This window comes from Antechinus flavipes, chromosome 6 (genome assembly GCF_016432865.1).
Source record: "Antechinus flavipes isolate AdamAnt ecotype Samford, QLD, Australia chromosome 6, AdamAnt_v2, whole genome shotgun sequence".
Lineage (NCBI taxonomy): Eukaryota > Metazoa > Chordata > Mammalia > Dasyuromorphia > Dasyuridae > Antechinus > Antechinus flavipes.
Window position 1 is genome coordinate 1,989,259 of NC_067403.1, and position 25,934 is coordinate 2,015,192.

Consider the following 25,934-nt stretch of genomic DNA (forward strand, 5'->3'; position numbering starts at 1 on the left):
GGCCAAGATGGGCTCTTGTTCTAAACCCATTTTGACTTATTTCATATGCTGACTAATATCTAAAATGTCTTCATTATGATTTCATATAGTTTAAATCTCTGGTCCCTGTTAAAATTCAAATCACTGTAGGAGGAGATATCAAGAACAATCAGTACCAATCATTGAGAATTCAGCATCAGTTAATTTTGGTGATTATGATGAGATGTCATGGCAACACCTGAGGGGGGAATAAAGAAGACGGTTCTCTCACTCTCACCTCATTCTGGATGCAATTTCTTCAAGTGTTCTGTCCAAGATAACAAAAGAGGCAGCATAATGGAGGGGGGGTAGAGTAAACTTGTCTGGGAGTCAGGAAAATCCTACATCTGACACATACATCTTCTGCAGCAGAGTTTCTTAAACGGTTTCCACTCACCACCCCTTTTTCCCAAAAAGATTTTTACACAACCCCAGATACATAGGTATAGCGAATAGGAATGAAAATCAAACATTTACTGATAATAGATCATAATTGTGTGACCCCACATTCAATTACACCACCCCATATGGAATCACAGCCCACGGTTTATGGAAGCTTTATAATATATGATCTGGAAAGTCCCTCAAACTTTCAGCTTCAACAAGGGTAAAGGGTATTGAAAGGACTGCAGATCACGCCATAGAGACCCGATTACAAAAATCGGCAGGAGAGATGCATGGAAGAAGAAACACGTTGCCTTCAAACATTTACAAGGCTGTCATACTGAAGTGGAATTAAATTTGTTTTAATTGGTATCAAAAGCAAAATTAAGAATGGTGGGTAGAAAGTGAAGAAAAATAGTTCAAAGTAGAAAGGAAAAAAATTTAATAATCTAAGCCATCAAATAGTACAATAAGTCCTCCAGGGTGACAGTAAGCTCCTGGACACTAGATAAGTTTGCATTAAGGATGGATGACCCCGTAGCAGATATACTTATCAGAGCAGAATCTGCTCTCAAGGAGGTTACAATCTAACAGGGGAAGGCAACATTTAAAAGAAAGCCTCAATGCGGGAGATAAAAAGATAAAAAAAAGATAAAAGAGTCCACAAGGAGATATTCAAAAGGCATGATGTTCTGTGGGGTCAAGATAAGGCCGAGCAACTGGTAGAGAATAAGTTAGCCAAAATCTTCTGAAAATTCAGAACCTTCTATAGAGGAAGACTTTGGCAGGAGTTTATTACTCCACCTTCCATCCCATTAAGAAGAGGTTAGAGGCAAGTGAGCTATAACAGTTTGAGAATGCACGACTAACTTGATCTCCATGGTGTTGAAATTTCAAATGGTTAGCTTATCCTGCAGAGAGAATACGGTGCTGGGGAACTGAAACCAAACTGAACTGCTGATAAAAAACCGATCATTAGCTGGTGGTCAGTTTGGGCAGATACCTCTCTCTGCAGATAATCAAGTTATCTCTTAGATACAGATACAGACCATCCCACTTGAAGGTCTTCCAGGTTGGCTGAACTGTTCAGACCTATTGCTATGTTACTATGGCCTTCAAGAATTCTTTGTCATCCCTTCTCCACAGATAGAACACTAGCAATTAGAAAAATCAGCATTTAAAAAAACATATTTTCTGACCTCTCTACTTTGCTCATGTCATTCCCTATGCCTAGAATGCCCCTATCACCTTTTAACTTCTTTTGAAATAACTGCTCTCTTCTACAGCTCAATTCCAAAAGTATCCACCTCCAAGAAGCTTCTGATTTTCCAAACTGGTAATTATTTTATTCCCTTCAGACTTTGCATATTTTACTTTTGTTTCTATAGTGAATCTAATTCATTACTTTGTGTTTTAATTGTCCACAGGATTCCCTTTATAGAAGCTGTGTATCTCCCAAACTGCCCTATAAATGGTAGGCACTTACTAAATGTAGGCTAAAGGCATTTAAATTTATAGCTTCTGCAAAGATGTCCTCACTCTAACATTTTAAGGGCACTATGATCCCTATTTATAACAGCTAACTAAAGCAAAATAAATCCCTCAAAACAGATCCCCCACACCTAAAACCATAGTTCCTGAGAACTCCTTAATGTAGGCCGAAGGGTTATGGCTTTAAAGGGAACTGAGAGTTGACCAAGTCACACTCTTCAAAATTTAAGGTGCGAAAACTAAGTGACAGAGAAAGGAAGGGGCTTGTTTTGACATCCCATAGGAAGTAAGGAGAACTGGAGGAGAGGCTGAGTTCTCAACTAAATTCAGTGTTATTTCCTCATTTTTTTTTCCGCCAAAGCCTCTCAGCTCTATCCACTTGTAAACCCACAAGGACCTTAGAAATCAGCTCATTTAAGGGTCTTATTTCAGAGAAGCGAGTGGTCCAAAGCCAGTGGCAGGGCTGGGAGTTAGAACAGGAGCCTCCTGCTTGCCTCTCCCTTTGCGATGTTATGCTAATTTAGTTTCTTTCTAGGTTCTGAATAGAGTCAGTCAATTATATCTGGCTAGGAATACCTCATTCACGTGCCAGGTGCCTAAAAATAAAAATCTTGCTGCCAGAATTTTAAGTCACGTTTCAAAGTAAACATTGCTTCGGTCTGGCCTGAAGTCCGGGAGGCAGGCCAAGTCACAGTCCCCAGTGGGTGGAATCGCCACATCAAGAACTGCCAGTGACCTCAGAGATCAGCTAGCCCAATGGTCCTGGACCTTTTTCTGCCTGTCACCAACTTTTCATGAAGGCAATGGGTCCCTTCTCGGAACAATGTCTTGAAATGTATAAAATAAAATATAAGGTTGGCAAGGGGAGGCAAATATATAACCCGATTCTCAAAATGTTAAAATTAAAAATAATAGTAATAAAAAGGTAAAGGATCTAGCCCTACAGTCCAGCAAAGGTTCCGAAAGGGGCATATGGACTGTCCAAAGGTCACCCCGCAAGCCCGATGGGAGAAGCGGGTCGCCTGATGCAAGAGCCTGATCCTTTGCCCAGTCTGCTCCCCCGCTTTGCTGCACCGTATCCAGACTCCTGGAAGATGAATCCTGGGAGCCACGGAGAGGAGCCACCTCATTGTTCTCATGTGCAGCGCAGCCCCTAAGCCGCCCACCACAACGTCGGCTGTCAGGGGGATGGGCCACACTGATCTTTCCCATTAGGTACCGCTTGTGGAAAAGATAAACGCAGACCAGAGGAGCGGGCCAGCCCCCTCGGTGCACAGTCCTCCCGAGCTTGCCACTTTGGACCAGGGCGGCTCGCCCACAGCCCCTCCCGGACGGCCCGACAGAAGTGTAGCCCCCTCCCTGGACTGAGCTTGACCTTAGGCGCTGTCCAGGGGATCACCGAGAGCCGGAACAATGGGGCTAGTTGGCTTGGGTGCCGAGACCAGAGCAAGCAACGTAGGACAGCCAGCACAAAGAGAGCCGGGTTCGGAGGCAGCGGAACCGGTTCGGATCTAGACTGGCCTTCTAATGTCTCAGCTTGGGCAGGGAACTGAAAGTCTGTGGGCCTCTGTTTCCTCATCTGAAAAGCGTGAAGTCTGATTGGCTGATGTCTAAAATTGCTTTGGGATTAGCAAGGCCGTGTGGTGACGCAGAGAGTGCTGGGTCTGCAGTTAGCAAGACTCCTCCATGAGTTCAAATCCAGCCTCAGACACTTACTAGCTGTGTGACCTCGAGGAAGCCTCAGTTTCCCTGTCTGCACAATGACCCCAGGAAGGAAACAGCAAACCTTTCTGGTATCTTTGCTGAGAAAACCCCAAATAGTCACAAAGAGTTGGATGACAAACAACTGAACAACAAGAAATCTCCTTTCTGCTCTAACCTGTGGATTTTCTCATTTCTCCTCTTCTTCACAACACAGCCATGAGTCTGTCTTGACCCTCACTGTAGTGAGAGTGGCTTCCAACCCTTCCCACCTCTGCTACCCATCAGATCCTCAAGATATTGCTCAATCACTGCTTTTCCATCTACCCAGTTATCCCCAAGTCTCACAGTACAAATTTGTGGCTCAGGACAGTGACATCAATCTCCAATAAAAACAGGCACTAACTAAACATAAAAAATCCTGCAGGTCACATGTTGACTTAGAAAACCACAAATTATCATTCCCTATGTTTGTTGTGTTATTCATTTTGCTAAATTATATTTTAATCTGATTCAGCCAATTTGGGAGTGTTAAGTATTTCCAATCTTCTACTACCTACACAAGGGCAATCAGTTGGGCTATTGAGAAATAATCTGAGGAAACATCCTGTTGACTCCATTATTCCAGCCCCGAGATATTTGAGACAAAAATCTGAGACCTGAAGAACAAAAAGGGACTTTAAGCAAGTCGCAATTGCAGCCGGGTCACTTATGGAGAGGTTGTAATATCGCTGAAATAAGGAAAGCTATAGGTCTGGCCCCTCAGCTTCTGGATGTCCAGGAGAGGAGGGATGACCTCTGGGGGCAGGGATCTAGCCTGCAATAGGACAGGGACCTCAGTTGGGAAGTCTTTCATCAGTTATGTTACTATGAGACCTCAGGGCCACATGAGCTCTGAGCCAACAGTGTGAACTCTGCAGAGCTGTTGGTGGAGGCTACACCTGAATACAATCCAGCAGTTGGTGCCCCAATAGCTCATCCCTATTCTGCCAGGAGGCACTGTTATACAGAGAGTGGCAAGGAGGCCATAACCATGGTGCAGGTTTCTGGGGATACTTAATGGAACAGGGCTGAAGGAGGAGGACACTGGCACTGGAAGCAGCAAAGGAAAAAATGACTGACAGGAATCTGTCACCCAACAGAAAGAAGGAGAAAGTAAGAAAACACGTAGTTACCCTTAGTGAGTTCAATATTTGCCTGGAGTAGATGATCAACATCCGGGATCCTGAAAGAACTGGCAAAGGTGATACTGAATCACTGTCAGCACCACTTGCAAGACCATGGACAATGGGAGAGACACAAGATTTTAGAAGGGCAAATGTGATGGTTTTCTAAAAGCAAAAAGAATTGGGCAAACTATAGTTCAATGAGCTTGAGTTTAATTATTGAAAAAATTCTAGATAAATTATTAAAGAAACAGTTGGCAAATAGCTTTAAAAAAAAAAAAAAACCTTGAAAAACCATTGACAGAATGAAAAGGATTTTAGGATTGGAGTCAAGAAGCATGAGTGAAAAATGAAGCCACCTGACTACGTGATCCTGGGCAAGTCACCTATCTCTGGAAGCCCCTATTTCCCCATGTATAAAATGGAGGAAATGATCCCTCCATTGATGACCTTTTAGGAGTATTTGGAAGAAAATTCTTTATAGAATATAAATCGATAGTACGTACAAACTAGTGTTATATTTTCTCCCACTTATTTAATTCTCCCCAAGAGAGCAAGTCTTCTGCTTGGCTTACATTTGGGAAAGGATTTTTTTGGGAGGAGAAGGGTAGTGGATCAGAAATAACATTTTTGTCATGTCCAGAGTTCAAAATTCAGTTAAAACATTTAGGTTTGAGCCCAACGTCCTCCATTTAGGAACAAGTCTGCAGAGTCTTTTGCCTTACTTTCCTTATCTAGAAAATAGGTATAATAAAGATTCTTTTCTGGGTTATTGGAGAGGCAGGTCTTTATTCAATGTAAGTTATCACAGCAGCCCTTAGACAAAGCCCAGAAGCCATGGCTGGGGAAGGATGACCAAAAGTTAATTCGAAGGGATTTGAATTTCACCCAGTTTTCCGACTCTCCAAAGGGAAGAGCCCATAAAGCACTAAAGTGAGAATAGAGAATACCAAATTCAAATCTGGCCTCCAACTAGTTGGGCAATTCTGGGCCCAAGTCATATAATCTCTGTTTGCCCCAGTTTCCTCAACTGTAAAATGGTGATAAATCAGAGCATCTAGCTCCCACGGTTGTGGCAAAGATCCAATAAGATAACGTGTGTAAAGTGTTTGCCACAGTGCCTGGCACAGAGTAGCCATTATAGAAATGCTTTTTTCCCTTCCTTCCTCAAGCCAAGACTGGAAACAAGGGGTTTAACAGGTTTCAGTTTCCTCCTTTTCCCTTCATTGTGATAGATTTTCTCTCTCTTTGCTCTAGTAGATATCAAACATGAAAACACATTTCTTCAGAAGAACATTGATTCTACTAACTCTATTTACATACCATTTTCTCCCTGAAACTTTCCCCACTTCTGCACCTGTAGGACACCTGGCTATTCCTGGCTCCCAGGAGAATATCAGAGCTGCTGAGGGTCTTCCACTCAAAAGGGCAAAGGAGGAAAACCTGGGGCAGAAGTGCCAAGAGAACCTGGGAGTGATGGCTGTACCACAGTACTCTGGGTAGATATTTCCTGAAGTTCACCTCAGAGGAACATCAAACTACTGCAGACCATGAAGGGAGAACCAGAGATGGAAATGGCTCTAGGGAAAGCTGCCTCTCCAGATGTCAGTGCTCTGGAGCAAAGCCCTCTTTGCCCTGCCCTAGTTACTGCATTGGCAGCTACCCCTGGGCGCTTCTCCCTATTCTAGGCTGAATTGTCCTAAATGTTTCCCGGACATATATTTTGCATAAGATTATAGAGGATTTAGGAGTGAAAGGGATCTTAAATATCTTTGGATCCAACAACTCCATTTCTAGAGGACCAATAATAGCCAAAATTTATATAATACCTACTATGTGCAGGTGCAATGCTAAATACTTTTTAAAGTGGTGCCTCATTTGAGCCTCACAACAACCAGGGGAGGTGGGCACTCTGATGATTCTCACTTTTCAGCTGAACATTTGTTAACTGACTTGTCCCAAGCCACACAGCTAGTGTCAGAAGTCCCATTCAAACCCAGGTCACACAGAGCCAAGGGCAACACTCTACCTACAGTACCAGCTGGCTGCTTCTGCTGTCAGAGAGGCAGCAGCGCCCCACAGCAACTTAGGTAAGAAGCGGTCCATTCCCTGGTCTTCCCTCTATCTCTATTCCTTACATTAGAGAGTCCAAGCTTCCACTTTCACTTGTATTTCCCAAAGCAGAATACTGTAACACATAAGAAGTATCCATGGATACTCACAGGACCACAGGAGGCTCGAGCTGGATGGGACACTAGAGCAAATCTGTTCCAATCACCTCCATAGAGCAGACATTGAGGAAGTTGTCTCTTCAAGGTCACACGGCTCCTTGGTGATAGAGCTGGATGTGAGTCCCAAGATCTCAGATATGCGAGTCAACTCACTCTACCTTGAACTGAATGGAATAGTCCCTTGCTTTACCATGCTTAGCACAATGTCTGGCACACTGTAGGTGCTTAATAAGTGTTTACTGATTGATTATTGTTTGATGCTGATTGATATACTTAATATTCAGCTATCAGGTCCATAAACTATAAATGAAATTTGCTTAAACTTCAAGAAAGAAGGTATTCATATTATATCATATAATTGATGCACTTAAGAAAATCTAAAGGGTTTTGAAAACATTTAGGAAGCAAAATTCTGACTGAGGAGGTTAAATTTCTACAGTTCAGAGTATAATCCTGAACCTTTCCAAAGTCTCGGACATTGTTGATCACCTTTTTCTTCTTGAGAATATTTTCCTCTAAGTTTCCCTAATGCTGTACCTGGCCCTCCTACCTCTCGGAAGACAGTTTCCCAGGCTCTTTTGCTGGACCTTTGGCCATGACATATCTTCTTATGGTGGCTATCCCTCAGGGCTCTTCTCCTTCTGCACAATTTCATTTAGTGACCTCACAAATATCTAGGGGTTCACTTACCATCTCTATGCAGATAATTCTCAGATCTACTTATTTAGTCCCAACTTTTGCTTTCACACTCTACTGCCCATTGAATATTTCAACTTGGACGTTCCATAGAAATTTTCAATTCAGCATATCCAAAAGTATACCTTTCCTCCAAATCCTCCCCTCTTCTTACCCTCTACATTACTTTCGAAGGTACCACAGTCTACTCAGTAACCCAAGCTAACTACCTAAGTGTGTCATCTGTGATTCCCTGTCTCTCTTCCTCTCCCTCTGCTTTATTCCCTCCCTCTGCTCCTATCTCACTTCCCCATATGCAATCTATTGACAAGTCCTATCAATTTTACCTTCACAACATTTCTCATATGTACTCCTTTCTCTCATATGATGCTGCCCCCATCCAGGTACAGGATGAAATCCCCTCATGTTTAGCCTGTTACAATAGCCTGAGGGTCGGGCCCCCTGCCTCAAATCTCTCCCAAACAGGCGCTCATCTACTCGATTGTCAAATTGATCTTTTAAAGTGAAGAGCTAAGCAAGTTATTGACCTATTTAATAACTTCTAGGGGCTTCCTATCACCTTCAAAAGCAAATATGCAATATTCTGACTGAATTTTCACTGTTAAATATTTTCCCAAGCTTCTATCAAGTCCAAATTAAAATTTCACCTTCTTTCCTAATCACCCTTAATATATGTGTGTGTATACACACACACACACACACACACAGAGGCTATATATGTGTATGTGTGTATATGTAGTTGCTCACCCCTTTCAGTCACATCTAACTCTTCATGTGCCCATTTGGGGTTTTCTTTACAAAGACACTGGAGTGGTTGGCTATTTCCTTCTCCAGTTCATTTTACAGGTGAGGAAGGTTATATATATATATATATATATACACATATACACATGTGTATATATTATACAAGGTGCTACATGAGCATATATAATGCATATAGTGCACATAGTTGTTTGCATGTTGTCTTTCCATTATATCCCAAGCATCTCAAGCATAGGAACTCTCTTTTTCTTTTTGGTATTCCTGATGCTTAGCACAGTACCTGACCCATAGTAAGTACTTAATAAATGCTTGTTGACTAAGTATTTCTCCCAAGCCATCTGAATATTTAAAGGTTTATGCATGAGGATAAGATATCTAGAAATAAGGGGAGATTAGAAAAGACAAGATAATGTAGATTATACCAAAACTATAAAAAGAAAACATCACAACTCCTCAGGGTAGATAAGCACCTAAATTTATAAGTTTCTTTAAGATGCTCTCCTGTCCCATCTTTTGATAACCTTCACCCTAGCCTGACATCCCTCAAAAGCAAATCTAATTTATTAAATTTGTTGACATGCAGCAAATTTAATTTATTTAAAAAATACAAGATGTTAAAAATCACATCTTTTGGAATGTCTTTAAACTTTAATATCTATTGGTATACTGAATGGGAGATCTTTATACAAGGACCAAGGAGTGGATATACTACAAAAGAAATCAAATTTCATTAATCTTTACCTTTATTATAAATAAAAATAGGAATAATGAATAAGTGGATGAATGAAGAAGAAAGAAAGGATAAATGAATGATGAATGAATAAAAAATGCCTAGCTACATGACCCTAGGCAAGTCACTTAACTCCAAATGCCTCAGCAAAAAATAAAAATTCACTAAGCATTTATTAATAATAAACATTAATGATAAACAAATGTAAAACCAAAGACTAAGAACTTACTTTCTAATAATTGGAAACAACACTCATAGGAATGTGATCATCATGGATGGTGAGTAGGATCTCAGGGGAATTGCTTGGCATACCTCTATCAATAAAGAAATAATTAATTTGATCATTTTGGGAGATAAAAGGAAATTAAGAGTTAAATGGCAAGTTTTGCTTCTAAGGCAAATGGAGAATCTAATGGAGCTGGCTCTAACACCACCAAAAAAATATTAAACCATGATTTCAGGAGATAGTCATCTCATACTGAAGTACTAATGATAAGTATTTGCCAAAAAACCCTGCCATGCAAATAAATACCACTTATGTACCAACATCTGTTGTCAAAGATTAGGAATAAAGAAAATTCTACAGAGAACTCAATAAGACTCCCCCTGATTCATGCAGAGGCAAGGATTTTAAAAATTACTTTGGAAAATATGGATCAAGCATAAGAAACTTAAAAGCCAAAGCACTTATACACAACACAGTTGTCTCAAGTCTGTGTATCATTAAAAAAAAAAATTCTTTTCAAAAAAGAAATCAGAAAGCACTAGATCTGGTAACTGCTGCATAATATTCCTTTAAATGTAATCGATTATATTTTGACAAACAGGAAATGACTCATTACTTATGTGGGAGTCATTTCTGAATCAGCTCTCCATTTAGAGTCAGACTACTGACTTGTTAAAAAAAAGATCAAAATTAGTAAAAATACAGAATTAAAATAAGAGAATAATATGACATATTCAAACATCAATCTATTGAAACAAAATATTGATAACAAAAATTGTATATGGATAAAAGAAAGTAAATTAGTACAATAATTGCCTATACACTTTTTTACCAATGTGATTCAATCATTATGATAAGGATATCAGAAGTATGTGTAACATACCTTCTTTAGCAAATATCACTTAATTTACATTTGTAAAGATATGGCAACCACATCTAAATAATACAAGTTTTGAATAAATTTCCCTTTATGTTTTTCTTGTCAATCTCTTCTTTTCTATTTTCATGCCAGCCTTTATTATGTTACCTTTGGACTACTATTGCGATTGAAAGGGTAAGCTGAGGTAAAATTCTAATCACATTCAATTTATTGGTAAGGCTAGCAATTACTACTAAAATGGTTCTTTCAGATCCCAGTAAACCAAAAGTCCATGAGGTAGAACATCCTAGACTTCAAATGGTTTGGAAAGTACACGAGAACAAAGAACAGGAAGCACCATAGAAGGAAAACACTATAATTGGCTACAGAAGTCTGAAATATCATAGATGATGGACAGCAATATGATTGGATGGAGGTGCAGAATGCAAAACTAGAAACCACCCACTTCTTCTATCTAATTGCTCAGGATAGCTCACTGGTGGGGTCCACTGCGTGACTACTTAGTGTCGTGTCACAGAAGACTTTCTTGAAGGACATTCAGTCTTGCAAAGATAATAGAAAGATTTTCAGATACCCACCTGCATTCCTTAGGGATAAAAAATATCTTCTAATTGTACAAGAACTGCTTGTGATACAGAGAAAACACTTTTCTTTCCATGAAAGTGATTTATAAGGAAACAACTTTTTAAACTTAATTCAGAGAAGAAAACTGAAATTCTGGTCTTGTGAACTTCTGAACTTAACTCAGAGATAAAGAAATATGATTCAGCAATTACAGAATAAAACCAATTGCAGAATGGAATCATTATAAAGTATAAAATCAATATTTTATTTTCTCACTACTTTGCAAGGAGGAGCCAGTAATTAAGATAAATTTAAGTTAGAGACCTATCTTTGGTTTTTTCGATCTCAGAAGATACCCATATAGCCCAAAGTTTGTCTATTGATTATTCCTCATTCTCACTATGTGCTCAGCCTGTTTTTCCAACCCACCCCTTCTCCTATGTAAAGATTATTTCCTAAACCATTCCATAAATTTCATTTAGATAAGTGTTGTGATTTATCCCTAATTTGTGTTCCTAGCATATCACAAAATTCAATAGTTTTTAATTTGGTTTTTATTTTAATACCTGTTCTTAGCTAGCTATCCTACTAACAGACCAAACTAGCAAAATATCAATGAATGATTATGGTTTCTCGTGTTGTTTCTTCCACGGGTTACTAACACTTTTTTCAGGGGAATTGACTATAGGTGCTTTTAGAATCAGTGACAAAGAATTGTTGGTCACAGAGGCAGAAAAGTAGGAAAAGCATTGAGAAAGTTCAATGAGCTGCATGAAGTACCCAGAATCAAGTAACTGTGACCTTTGTTCAACATTAAGTGGGTCTCTCACTTTGAAGAGGAGGTAAAAAGTCAGAAATCATATCTCTACTCTCCAGATTATCAAAGAGAAAAAAAAGTATTATTTAAAAAAAAAGAAGGAAGATAGGAAAGGAAAGGAAAAAGGAGCATCAAGAACACAGATCTGAAATGGCAGAGGTGAATTCAAAACGGTATCAGAACATTGGAGAGAAGAAAGGGATCCAAACAAGAAAGGAAATTGTTTCATTGAATGACCAGAGCTAAATTAATCAATAGGCAATGGCAAGAATCCAGCTAGATTATATGAGGGAAAAACTTCTGCTTGTCCTCTACAAAATAATGATATGGGTCTATAAGAATCATCAAGTTAAGGTTATCCCAGCAGGGTCACAGGAAGAAGAGAGGAGTAGTGGTAGATGGCACCTTCTTAAAGAGTTAGTATTGAGACAACCCAGTGAAATGGGGCTAGAATTTTGGACTTGGAGTCATAAAAACCTAGTTCACATCCTGCTCCCATACTTATTAGTTTGTTGCCAAGAAAAAGTCATTTTTATACTTTCTCAGCCTCAATCTTCTCATTTATAAAATGGGGGAAAGAGTACTCGCAGAATTTTATGAAGATCTAGTGATGTAAAACATATAAGCAAGTCTTGAAATGCTATTATCATAGATAGTATACTATTGATAGAATTCTACTGTATTCCTCGGTCAGGTATCGAGGACAGTGACAGAAAATTTCTCAAATATTATTATACTTCATCATTGTTATTCACTTCCAGTGATTCATGTGTGCACAAAAGATGGTGCCAGAAGGAATCTAGAAAAACAAACTTAACTACTTAGAAAACTATTGCCATCTTCAGCACAACTACCATCAGACTATCTCTGGAAGAGAAAGACAGTTCAGGGAAATAAACAGCTGGTAAAGAACATAGTATATGAAAATGCAATGAAAACTTTTTAAACTATGGCTTGAAATATTAGATTGACTAGTTCTGATTATGAATGAAGTATACCTAAAAAGAATTTGATAGCGTTAAAAGTATATGAGGAGGAGAAGATTGTTACAAATACAATCATAGAATCACACAGAATTCAGTTCATACCCAAATAAGAATGCCCTTATACATCAAGACTTCTTAAACTTTTTCTACCCACCACTCCTTTTCACCCTAGAAATTTTTATGCATATCCAGGCATATGAGTATACAAAATAGATATACAAACCGATAACAAATCATAAAGAAATTTGTTTGGAAACAATTCTTTGTTCAACATATAATTTTTGCATTTATTAAAGATGAAAGCAAATTTTCATACTAATGAGATAGTTGTGCTTGCTTATTTTTGCATAAGGAATTAAATCTTGGCAAAATATTTAATACTTTTTACTGTTGCCAAATTTTTGACAACCTCCATATTCAGTTTTGCAACCCCCTATGGGATCACAGCCCACAATTTAAGAAACAAAACTTTGCTCTATAATAGTCACCTTTCCTTGAAGATTCCATCTGAAGTAAAAACTCATTATTTCCAAAGGCCATCTTTTCCAGCTGTAATTCTAAGGAAGCTTTCCCTTATGTCTTCTTCTTTGTGACTTCTACTCATTGCTCCATCTTCTGCCCTCTGAAGCCATACAAAGCTAATGGAATCATTTCTTCCATATGACTACCCTACAGATGCTTAGAAACACTTGCTGAAGAGTTGATTCAGTAGGCCAATTCTTTCTTGTTTGGCCAATACATTCTTTATTTATTATGCCATAAGAACAAAAGGATACAGATACACTAACAAGTTCTAGAGTTAAGCTTTTTGCTGAAATGGGCAGGATTTTAATATTTGAGAAACTTTGGAACTGGCGTGGGAAGAAAAAGACAACCAGGAGTCAAAGAAAATGACAGTGCAGAGGTGGAAACAAGGGTGAGTCAGGTGTGGCTAATGCAGAAATTCCTGGAAAGAAGGAACATCAACAAAATGTGGTTACAGCTAGTGGAGAGGGAGCTAAGTTATCTTTTGCAAAGAAAAATGTTCATTAAAAAGGTAAAAAATGATTAGCCTATACATATTTTTATAGTAATGCCGAGCACTCTATAAAAATAACAAATTAGGATAGAGTTATGATATCCTCTTTATCACACCTATAAACCTAAAACTTCTCTTCTCCAAAGTAAACCTCCCCAGTTCTTTTAATGTATTTTCACATGACATACACATGAGAGGCTATCATGTATGGGAAAATGTAGCATTTTAATACAACTCAACATTATTATGAATTGACAGTGTGATATAGCATCCAAAAAGCTAAAGTGATTTGGGCTGTGTGGTGTTCGGGACCAGAAAGTAAAGGATTCTATTCTACTCTATCCCAGTCAGATTTTATCTGAAATATCCTCTTCAGTTAATGGCATCACATTTTAAGAAAGACATTGACAAACTAGAGGAAATCAGAAGAAGATAGTTAAGTTGAGGAAAGTCTCCGATATTATGCCATATGAGAATCCATTAAGGAACCTTAGGTAGACTTTAAAAGAGAATATCTCAATTCAAATGGATGAATCACTTGAGGGTGGAATCTTGTTCCAGATAAAGAAGAGATAGGTGTGTGGATGTAGGTTTTTCAAATACCCTTGAAATTTCACAGGCAAAAGGCATATCCCTATGGAAATGACTGATTTCCCATTCTTCCGACCTCTAAGCCAATATGATCCATTAACTATTTTTTTGTATATGACAGACACTCTTGCCTCCATGACTCTGTAGGAGCTGTTCCTAGGATGCTCTCCCCCTCTTCTCTCCTGCCTCCTGAGATTTCTAGCTTCTTCCAAGTCTTAGCTCAAGCACCACTTCTTACACAAGACTTTTTCATGATCACCCCAGTAGTTAGAAATGTCCCCCTCAAAATGCAACCCCTAAAATGCTGGGTATTTGGGGGTGCAAAAGTGTTGTATCCTCTCAGTAGACTGTAAGCTCTTTGAAGACAAGGAAAGTTTTGGTCTTTGTATTCTGACAATACCATCACAGAAATGCTTGCTGAATTGAATTGAACCTCCAAAGCAACTATTAACTCCCCAGTAGTGGTTTGGGAATTTGAGAATTGTAATCTTTTCCTAATTAATTTCATGTTCTAAAGATGAAGACATTTATATTCAATAGTTTAAGTCTTCAGTAATTAGAAAATTATAAATCAGAAGAAAGGCATTCTGAAACTTTCGTTTTCTCTACCTTTGGATACATTAACTTGTCTGCACTTTTGCCAGAACCAAAGAATAAGAGAATGAATAGGGCTTATTATAATCAACTTTCTATCTTGAATGAATTCATGCAGTCGCTTCTTTGATTTGAATGGGTCTACTTTCACTGCTCCAATTTTTGCCTTGAATTTCAAGTGGTTTTCTAAAACATAAATGCAGGCATTTTTCCAGTGAGAATGGCTATCACTCTCACTATCAGTCATACCGTCTGCTTACTTCCACTAATCTCTGGTGATGGATTCTTAACTAGGAATGATCTATATATCTCTGAAAAGATGAAGAGAAATAATAAGGAAATTCTACAGACAGAAGCTATGGCTATGTGACAAAGTAGAGCCACAATTGTTACTCAATAGATAGGGGCAAAATGTGACAAGCAGACCCGATTTTATGAAGCACAGAGCCGGAGTGCCCCTTATCAGATTTCAGAGTTGTAAGGGACTTTAGAGATCATTGAGAACCAAAAGGCCCCAAACCTCTTCACACCATATTCCTTAAGAGGTCCTTTGTTTTGCTTTGAGAACAATACCTCCATTGATGAGCCATGACTAATTGGCCATCCTGCTTTAAGATCGTTTCTTATTTCATGGCAATGTTAAACAATGTGCCAAACCTTTAGTCCATTTAGTGCAATTCTGACAACCCCTTAAGTTACTCTCAAGATTGTCAGAGAAATGTAGAAGCCAGCTGTGGCACAATTCCTTCCTCTATTCTGAATAGATTCAAGGTGCTATTTATTTAGGAACTCAGTGACATTTTGAGTCATTTGGTTTAATGGGAAGATCCCAGAAATTGGAATGAGTTTTGGATTTGAGAACTAGCTCAAAGACAGTGTGATACAGAGGAAGAATGAACAATGGCTCTGAAGTCAGAGTACTTAAAGTACTTGAACCCCATCTCTCTCCCTAAGTGCCTACATGACAGTCATCATCTTATTTGTAAAATGAAGAGATTGGACTAAAACGGGAGGTTCTTACCCTGGTATCCACAGAGGTTTCTATAGATATGTCATTTTCTTTTCACCAACCTCTAACTAAAATTTATCATTTTCTTTGATTATTTTTAAAATGATTCTTAGAAAAGATCCAAAGGCTTTCCCAGATTGCCAAAAGAGTCCATGACACAAATAAAAAAGAAGAACTCTTAAATTAGAACTTGGGGATTCCTTCCATGTCTAGAGTTCTGATCCTAGTCATGTCATTTGGATTATGGCATGACTTCTGTGAGCTACAGTTTCCTCATTGTAAAATTAGAAGGAAAAAAAAATTCTGCCTCACTTCCTCTACAGGATAACTATCAGAAAGGAATGAGAAAGTAAATGTGCAAATATTGAGTAAACTCTAAAATAATCATCCTCCTCGGCAACAGGAACTTTAGATTAGATTCCTGCAATTACTTGAAGTTAACAAAACCAGGGAAAAGTAGGTAAAATGTATAGCTTGGGGAAAGGATGTTCTATTTGGAAGGAGAGCAGGAAAGAATAAAGCACAGGCTTTAAGAAGGTAACTTACTGAGTAAATGTTACATCCAAAGTTACTATTATTTGACATTTTGTCACACCCCATCTGCCCTCTAAAAATGTCAAAGGCAAAGATGTTTTTCTAATCTGAGATACTTGGATGAAAAGCATTAGAAAAGCACACTCATAAATCAGTCCTTTTTTTTCCCCCCTGGGATCCATAAATTCACTTACCCTCCAATCTGACCAAGGGATTTGAAGGCTCCCAAAGTAATTATGGCACCAACAGGGACAACAGCTCATAATGTTAGAGCATTATGTGATTTGCCAAGTGTTTTTCTTTTCATTTTTAATAGCATTTTATTTTATTCCCCAATTATGTGTTAAAACAGTTTTTAACATTTTTTAAAGTTTTGACTTCTAAATTCTATCCCTCTCTCCTCCATTACCAACCCCACCCCACCCCTGCAAGATGGTAAGCAATCTGATAATGGTTATACACCTGCAATCATATAAAATATTTCCATTTCATTATTTTATACAGGAAGACTTGAACAAAAAAAATGCAAGGAAGTATGAGAAAGAGAGAGGGGGAAGAAAGGAAGGAAGGAAGGAAAGAAGGAAAGGGAGGAGTTCTATGGATAAAGGAATAATTTAGGACTAAATAAGAAATAGAAAGCATTTCAAAAAGTAAAATAGGTAATGTTTTATTATATAAAATTAAAAATTTTTGTACAAATAAAACCAATGTAACCAAAATTATAATGAAAGCAGAAAACTAAAAGAAAAAAAAATCTAAATGCTTTTCTTAAAAAAAAATAAAATTCTCTAGAGTCTAGGTAGTATACTAATTGCTATAAATATGGGGAATTTGAGACCATCACACAGCAGAATTTCAACTCTCAAATCTGGTCTTAATTCCCCATTTAGCACATCGACTACAAATTACAAGATTTTTAAATAAAATGAGCCTATTTCCCATGCCCTATTTATGATCATTTTGTGGATTTTTGATATTATTTTAACCATTAAAATTCTCTATAATAATTCTTTTCCACAGAACATTGACCAGATTTCAATTATTGGCAAATGATATACAAAGATAATATACAAAAGCATCTGTTTCACGAACACATGGATAAACCAAAAATAACTGGATAATGCTAGTATCTAGACCTACCAAATTTGACTATATGCATATGGACAATGTCATAATGGACATATTCTGTGTTCCACAAACACTAGATCATTTGCTCCCCTCCAAATACTCTCCTCAATTTTCTGCCCTATAAACCCTGGTTCATGAAATTTCCTATCTATAATATATCACCATTTTCTTGTTATTAACATTATATCCACCCTTTAAAACTAATCTTTCGTGTGGCCAATCTACCAGCCGAGAATTTTTCTTGCTCTTCATTTCTCAGAGCACAATATAATTTTCTTAAACAGTTTTGTTTACTTGGGGTTTTTGTGGGGTCTAAAACTGTGATTTCATCTATGTGGGAAAATTTATATACAGGAAATCTCTCCTCTGCAGCTCATTTGTAATTTTCCATATTAGAAAGCTGCCTGGGAGACACTGTAACTTGTTTTGCTTGTGGCCGTGAACTTAATAAGGTAGCAGTCAAACCTAAGTCCAGGACTCTGTCCGCTCTTTTAGTATCACTCTCTCTGTTGTTTTACTCTAATTTGTATTACAATTATTATCTGTGAATGGATCACAACTCCTTTACTAGGTTGAGTGACAAGATAAGGAGGTCTTATTCATATAGCATTTCTGTTTTGTAAGACTGAAGTGGGATTAATGTTGAGATCTGATGGATGAGAGAATAGGAATCATGGGTAAATCACATAAAGCAAGTTGAACAAATATAAGAGATAAGCAAGGCATTGGAGGTAACTGTTGAATTCCCAGTTTGACAAGGTGGAAACTTGAGAATCTTACAGAATAACAAATTAACAATCATTAATTATGCACTTCTTATGTCTCAAACACTGTACTAAGGCTGGGGATACAAAAAAAAAAAAAAAAAGGCAAAAAGTACCATCCCTACCTTCCCAGAACTTGTGGTCTTTATTTTTAATGGAATTTTTTGAATTAACATTCATTTACTTTCTCTGGAGTAGGGTTGGAAAGGACTGAGGGAAGGCTTCATGAAGAAGGCACCTTTTGAAATGGGGCTCAGCCATTTGAGGATTCTTTCCAGTGTTAAATATAATTTTTTTATCTTCAGGTCTTAAGTCTCCTCTCAGAGAATAATAAAACATCAGAAAAGGGGCTCTTAGCATATGAAATTTCATAACTGGAAGGGATTCAATATAATTCAACATGCATTTATTAAACTTTTCTACTATGTAAGGCCCTGTGTTAAGTGCTAGTGATACAAAGTCCAAAAGAATAGATAATGAACAGCCCTGAACTATTGACAGAATATAATTATAGGGAGGGGGAGGTCTGAGGATGTGTTCTGGAAATGACTTTAGAAATCCTGTAGTGCAACTCCTTAATTTTATAGATGGAGAAACTAATGTCTTGTGAAAAGTCAGTTGCATGGGATATTGTAACTAATAAGTAGTTAGGTCTCTTAATCCCATATTCTATGGCCTTATCATTCCATCATGCTTCCTCCTTCCTTTGTTCAAGATGAAAAGCAAACCTCAGGCAATAATTGTTGATCCCTGATAGTCAAAGGTAAAAGAAAACTTACCATACTGGATTTTGATTATAAAAGTTAGAAGGAAAAAAGAAACTCATTGTGGAAATAATGAAGAACTGTCTTAAATTAGTAGTTATTAAGATTTATCATTTATCAATATGTTAATGATATTTAATTATCAAACTATTTACACATTCAAGGATCAACTTATTAATTAAATTTAATTAATTAAGTTACATTAATTAAAAGTGATGGTTCTGTTGGCAAAGTGGCATTGGGCCTAGAGGTAGCCAATGTTTGGCTGAGTCTGACTTGTTTTCAAAACCTGCTTTAAGTTGTAAGGAGGAAATTTGCCCATGATTTGTGTTTTCTGTATCTGAAAATGAGTCAAAATAATTACTTTCAGATTTGAAAAATATTTTCCTCTCAGGTCAACACCATTCAGGACCAAAATAATTTTTCTATTGTTTTCATAAGTGACTAATAACAATGATCATAATGAAAATGCCATCTCCCCTTTACTCACAAAATGCTACCATCTTTCTTTTAAGAAAAATTCTTTTCTACTTTTCCTAATGTACAATAATCCATATGTAACAATGGTCTTATGACTGTGATGTTTTGTTTTCTGCAATGCAAATATCTCTGTTTTTACTGGATATGGTTCTCAATTTTCTAGGGCTTAGGTTATATCTCTTCAGATAAACTGTAAGTTCATTGAGTTCAGAGGTCATATCCCAAACTTCTTTCCATTCCCTAGAATGCTAAGCAGAAGGCTGGGCATAGTTCCATTGGTCATAAATAATATCTGTTAAACGAAATGATCAGAGAGAATAAAACAAGCTCCTGAATATAATTTGCCTTTTTCCTTTCCCATAGATCCCAGCCTGGGATGTTCTTCTTTCCCCTTTTTCCTAATAAATTGTTGCTCTTCCTTTAAAGCAAATTCACATCCCAGCCCCTCTATGAAGCTCTTCCTAGTGGTAACAACATTAGTACTCAGACCTTATTTGGTTCTAAAGCTCTGTATCTGTCTACTCTAATGAGCATGTAATGTCATAACTTATCGTTACTTGCATTTGTGCTCCCCCAGTAGGTTAGAAGTTTCACGACAGTAGAGATCAGTGACTCATCTAACGTTTGTACACTTTTCTCCAGTCCAATTGTCTCAACATTTCTTCAATAATACTGAAAAATACTGATACTGAAAATCAGGTCCCTTTTTGGTGAATAATTTATATTTTATCTTAAATCTGTCACATTTTGCCAGTTTTGTCTGATGAAGTCCATAACTATTCTTTTGTTTGTTCATACGAACATTTAAGTCAATAATTACTGAAACCTTGCTGAGTGAAAGAATGGTCCAGGGCTCAGTCATCACTAAGTCTATATACATGAGGCACCTGATTGTCCTAACATGAAACAAACAAAAAAAAAATCTTGCCCTTCATCTTTGGCTTTCTGCACAAATATTGAGCTAGTGTTCTAGATTTAGAGCTGGAAAGGACTTTGGAAAGAATCCAACTGGCTTCTTTGGTAGATATAGAAACGGAGACTGAGAAAGGAAAATGTTTTGTCTAAGGTTATAGAGTTAGCCACATAGGGGCTCCGAGTCAGGTCTGACTCCAAATCTAGTGTTCTTTCCAGCATGCCGTATCATTTAGTCCAATACTTCCATTTTACAGATGAAGAATTGAGATCCAAAAGATAGGAATGATTTGCTCATTCTCACACAAAAAGCAAGAGGAAAATCTAAGTCAAATCTTCGGGCAATGCTACGTCTCAAGAATTATTGCTTTTCCTCCCTGCATTTTATCTATTACTTCCAAGAATTGTAATAGCTCCCAGACCAGCAGCAGCAGAATTTCAAAGATAATTAAATTTCTCTTGGTGAGTAAACATTTTCCATTCCAGCCCATTCCACACTGACTCAGTTTTTTGTAGTTGCTCATGAAAAACAACAACTGCTGAACTCTCATTTCCTTTGGCTGAAGCCCTCCAAGGTCCAGTGATGCTTGTTTCTTCCAACTAGAGGACATTGTTAGTCATTTTGTTCCCATCACCTCAGCAAGACACTACATTTTTATTATTAGTTCCACCAGTTTTTTTCTCAAGAAGAAGAATAGTTCTTAGTCTCTTTTCCATTGCGGTGTAGAACTGAGATCATTAGATTTGGAGTTGAGAAACTATGTTCAAGTCCTGACTCTGGCATTTATTAATCACATGATTACATAAATTTAAAATGTTTTTATACAAGCAAATCTAATGTAATTAAAATTATAATGGAAGTAGCTCACCAGGGGGAAAATGTCCTCTATTTCTCTGATAAAGATCTCATTTTGAACATATACAAGAAATTAATTCAAATTTGTGAGAACAAGGGTCATTTCTCAGTTGATACATGTTCAAAAAAAAGCAAATTTTCAAAAGAATAAATCTAAGCCATCAACAGCCCTATGAAAAATGCTCCAAATCTCTAATAATGAAAATGAAAGCTACTCTGAGTTGCTCTCTCGTGCCCAACATGCTGGCAATGAAGAAAAATAAAGGAAAATGAAAAATAAAGGAAAATAAGAAATGTTGACAAGGATGAGGGGTCCCTGACAAAGTAATAAACTGCTGGGGGAACTGTGAATTGGTCTGGCCATTTAGAAGAAAGACTTTTAGAATCTGACATCTAAGGAACATCAGAACTTATCCAGTTCAAGATTGTCTTAGAAATGGGAAAACTGAGGACCACAAGTAGTAAAAGGGAGAGTGTTAGTCTCTTGATTTCTACTCTAGCATTCATTCTACAACACCAGACAGTATGAAACATCGAACCCTTAGCTGTCTAGAGAAGCTCTCAGACCCCTTCTCAAAATTGTGTATAAAATTAAACACAGAAAATTCAAAGGAAATCAATTACATTGAAATGCAATTATAAAAACTTTAAACAGATTAAGAACTATGGCATTATACAAAGCATCAGTAATAGATGAATGAATATGTAAATAAAAATAGATGGGCAGAAAAATAAATAAAAGAATTTATAAATGATAGATAAAAAGATATAGGAGGGAACATGAATTTATTATGTACCTACTACATACTGAGTGTTTTATAAATATTATATCATGTGATCTTGCCAACAACATTGGCAGCTACATACAGAAAGATTATTATCTCCATTTTACAGTAAGAGGATACTGAGGCTAACACAGGTTAAGTGAATTGCCCAGAGTCACGCATCTGGGAAATATCTGAAACCACATTCAACCTCAGGTCTCCCTCACTCCAGGCTCAGTACTCTATCCACTGTGCTACTTAGCTTCCTCCACATAAGTAAATAATGGGAATAAAATAAACAAAAATATATGAACAAACAAATAAGTAGATTAATATGTGAAATTAGTAAGTAGATAAGTAGATAAATGGGTGGATAAATAAATAAAGAGCCATATAAGCAAAGAACAATAAACCAAAACCATATCTTATTTGTGACATCTAGAGAACTATTTACTCTCTATGATGTCATGGACTTCTTTGGCAGTCAGATGAAACCTGGGGATCCTTTCTCAGAATTAAGTTCTTTAATGTGGAATATAACATTTATGAAACTACACAGGAAATGATCATGTTGAGATATGGCAGCAGGGAGAACCTTAAGCTAATAAAAGCTTAAGATTCCCTGTGTTCCAGATTATATGGGGGTTAAGGACCAGAGTTGGAATGTGAATTGAAGTTTTCTCATACCACGCCCATCATGTTTTCCTCCATTACTGCCTACATATGTGCACTGAGTAATGGCAATTAGAGTAATCACACCTGCTTTGGACAAGAAGTCTTAGTAATCGATAGATTTTGATGAATAAAGAGCCTGCCGGGTAAATGTTAATGATTTTGAAACTATAATCCGATAGCAAAAATAAATCATCACTTCTTTGTCATTTAAATGTCATCTACTTGGGGATACCAAACTACTTTCTATCTCCCAAGGGCTCTTGTGACCACATGGAAATCATGAACATCCCTTCTGTTTTTCTTCTTTTCCTCCAGTTTTCTCTCCTCTCATTCTCAGTCCAAGTTCACTTAGACTAAGGAACAGAGCACTGTTCCTTACATGTGGGAAAAAAGCAGCTATACAGCTTAAACAATTACTGGTGGAAAAGCTCAAGATACATTAATTATGCCCAGTCAAAATTGTCAAGCAAACTAATAAATTGGTCACTGCTGCCGGTTCCACTTCTAGTACGTGTCACAAGAAAGAAAACAGCAAGAAAGTGAATTGTCAGCCATTCCAAGACTGGGATAAGTCATTCTCACTGTAACAAGATCAAAAGATGCTGTACTCTTAATATAATGGGATAGTATTCTTCTGAACATTGGAAACTCCTGAAAATTACCCCTTCTCTTCCCACCCTCCCACCATCCAAGTGGCAAAAGTGAACTGAGAAGAGAGTGGAGGTTTGAAAAGGATTAGGTTCAAAGAGAGGCAATAAGAGTGGAAAAACCACTGGATGCAGCACCAAAATCAGAAGATTTCCTGATCTTTGACATGCTAGGTAAGTGATTATGGGTTGGCCACTTTAACTCTCACAGTTTCAATTTTTTCATCAGTAAAATGGGAAGAATCATTCTTGTGTAAATTCTCATAGGCTGTGAGAAGAATTTTTTTTACAAACATTAAAGCCCTAGAAAAATGTGAGTTGTTAATAATAATAGTAATAATAATAACAGCAAATATTTCTATAGCACCCACTATGTGCCAGGTGTTTTACAATTATTTATCATTTGAACCTCACAATAACTGGGAGATGGATGCTGTTAACTATCCCCATGTTATAAATGGGGAAATAAAGGCAAACAGTGGTTGAGTGACTTGTTCATGGTCATAGTACTTGTAAATGTCTCAGGCTGAATTTGAACTCAGATCTTCCTGACTACAGGCCCAGTGCCCTCTCCATGGTATCATCCAGATACCTCATTCTTTATCTGATAAGAATATGAATGACAAGTGCATAACCAGTGTGGACAGACAATGGGAAGGTCAAAAAGTAGAAAATGAAATTAAGAGAAGGGATGAAATAAGGCATATTTTTTCATGTATGACACAAGTGTTTTTTTTTTCCTATTGAAGCAATCAAGTAGGAGAGAGAGAATATTAAGAATGGCAGAATGCATCCCTTTTAAAATGGTTCCCTGTAGACTCCTTGGCTAGTAAGAAGCCAGCCACTGGGGGAGGGACTCACTGCTGCTCTCATCCAGGGAGCACTCTGATTAGCTGCCTGCCTCAAGTGCACTTTGAGGTCTCCACTTTTCATTCCCTTGATGCTTTGCACCCTTGCATTAGGTCACAAAATTAAGCCTGTTTCAAGGCTATTTTATGACCATTGCATTCAATGAGGACATAATTCTTCCAAATTCACCCTAACGCGAAAACTCTGGCAAATCTACACCAATCCAATAGACTTTTCTAAAGCACCTATCATGTGCACGGCACAATCTTTCCACGGTGCCAGGAACACAAAAATAAATAAGCAAACAAATGAGTGAATGAATAAATAAATAAATAAAAGATAATTCCTGCTTTAAAAAGATTACATTTTGGGTACATGGAAGGTACAGACATGTATAAAGTGTAAATGATCAGGTGACCAGCAATGCCTCCAATCACAGGTAAATAAAGGACAAGAGACATCTCCTTTATCCATTTTTTCCCCTTAGTAGCAGGTTTGCAAATTAAAAGAAAAAAAAAAAACCCAAGGCAGCTGGTAGTGTTTAAATATTTGAACATAAACTGTGCCTTCTAAATAGTGTCAACTTAGTAGCTCCACTAAGGAAAGGGAACATGCATTTCTTTATAACATCAAGAATCTTTTCAACTGAGCACAATTTGAATTTATTCCACGAGAAATTCATAATGCAAGAATCATAGAAGTTGAAAAAACAAGATTTACTCACCACAAATTGACTAAGAAAGGGTGTTCCAGGCCCTGCATGATCTGGAGTTCTCTGAAAACATTTCGAACTTCATCTCTCTCGATGCACTTCTGCTTGTTCATGTATTTCATGGCATACATTTTCTTTGTGTCCCTTTTCTGCACGATGCACACCTGGGTAAGGGCAAGTTACAGGAAACAGTTCATGCATGTGGGATATAGACATTCTCCTCAAAATTACATGTACTTCAGCCTGAGTCTTTGATCAGCTTTTTCAGCACAATCACCTCATTGAGAATTCTTAAATTTAACTGCTGGTTTTATTACTGGTCGTGTAAAAAGGGCAAATACACCCTTTTTGTATACATACAATAGCATGTATGTGTGTGTGTGTGTGTGTGTATATATATATATATATATATATATACATATATATGTATAAATATATATATACACACACATATATATATATATATATATATACATATATATATATATGTCATGACCTTCCTATCATGGCAGTTTGGCTGATCATAGTTATAATGATCGTTTAGTGAGCTAATAAGCCTAGAGACCTGATCAGAATTGGTCAGGTACCAGTTTGGACATTTACTAGCTGTGTGACTAATAGGAATATTGCCTCATCTCTCTGAGTTTTAATTTTCTCCTCTGTAAAATGGGGATGATAATATTTGCACTTACCTACCTGACAGGATTTTTGTGGGGAAAACACTTTCTAAATCTTAACCAAATGACAAATAGTCAAAGAATAGGGACTAGGTCACAATTATCAAAGAATGAAATCCAAATTATCAATAGCCATATGAAAATATTCCACATCACTAATGTGTAGAGAAATGCAAATTAAGACAGCACTAAGGTAGCCCTCACACCCATCATATTGGCAAAGTTGATAATAAAAAATTATGACAAATGCTAAAGGGGGTCATAGGGAAATTATTAGTAGAGTTATTAACTGGTCCAGACATAGGTAC

General features: G+C 37.3%; 1 protein-coding gene across 1 annotated transcript in view; it reads right to left on the reverse strand.

Moving 5' to 3' along the window:
• The window catches only part of STK32B (serine/threonine kinase 32B), a 307,808-nt gene that overhangs the window by 187,062 nt on the left and 94,812 nt on the right, over positions 1–25,934 (reverse strand). Inside the window, exon 3 of the mRNA XM_051965055.1 lies at positions 24,962–25,113. Within this exon, the coding sequence (XP_051821015.1) occupies positions 24,962–25,113 (152 nt within the window). The remainder of the gene's footprint in view (positions 1–24,961; positions 25,114–25,934) is intronic.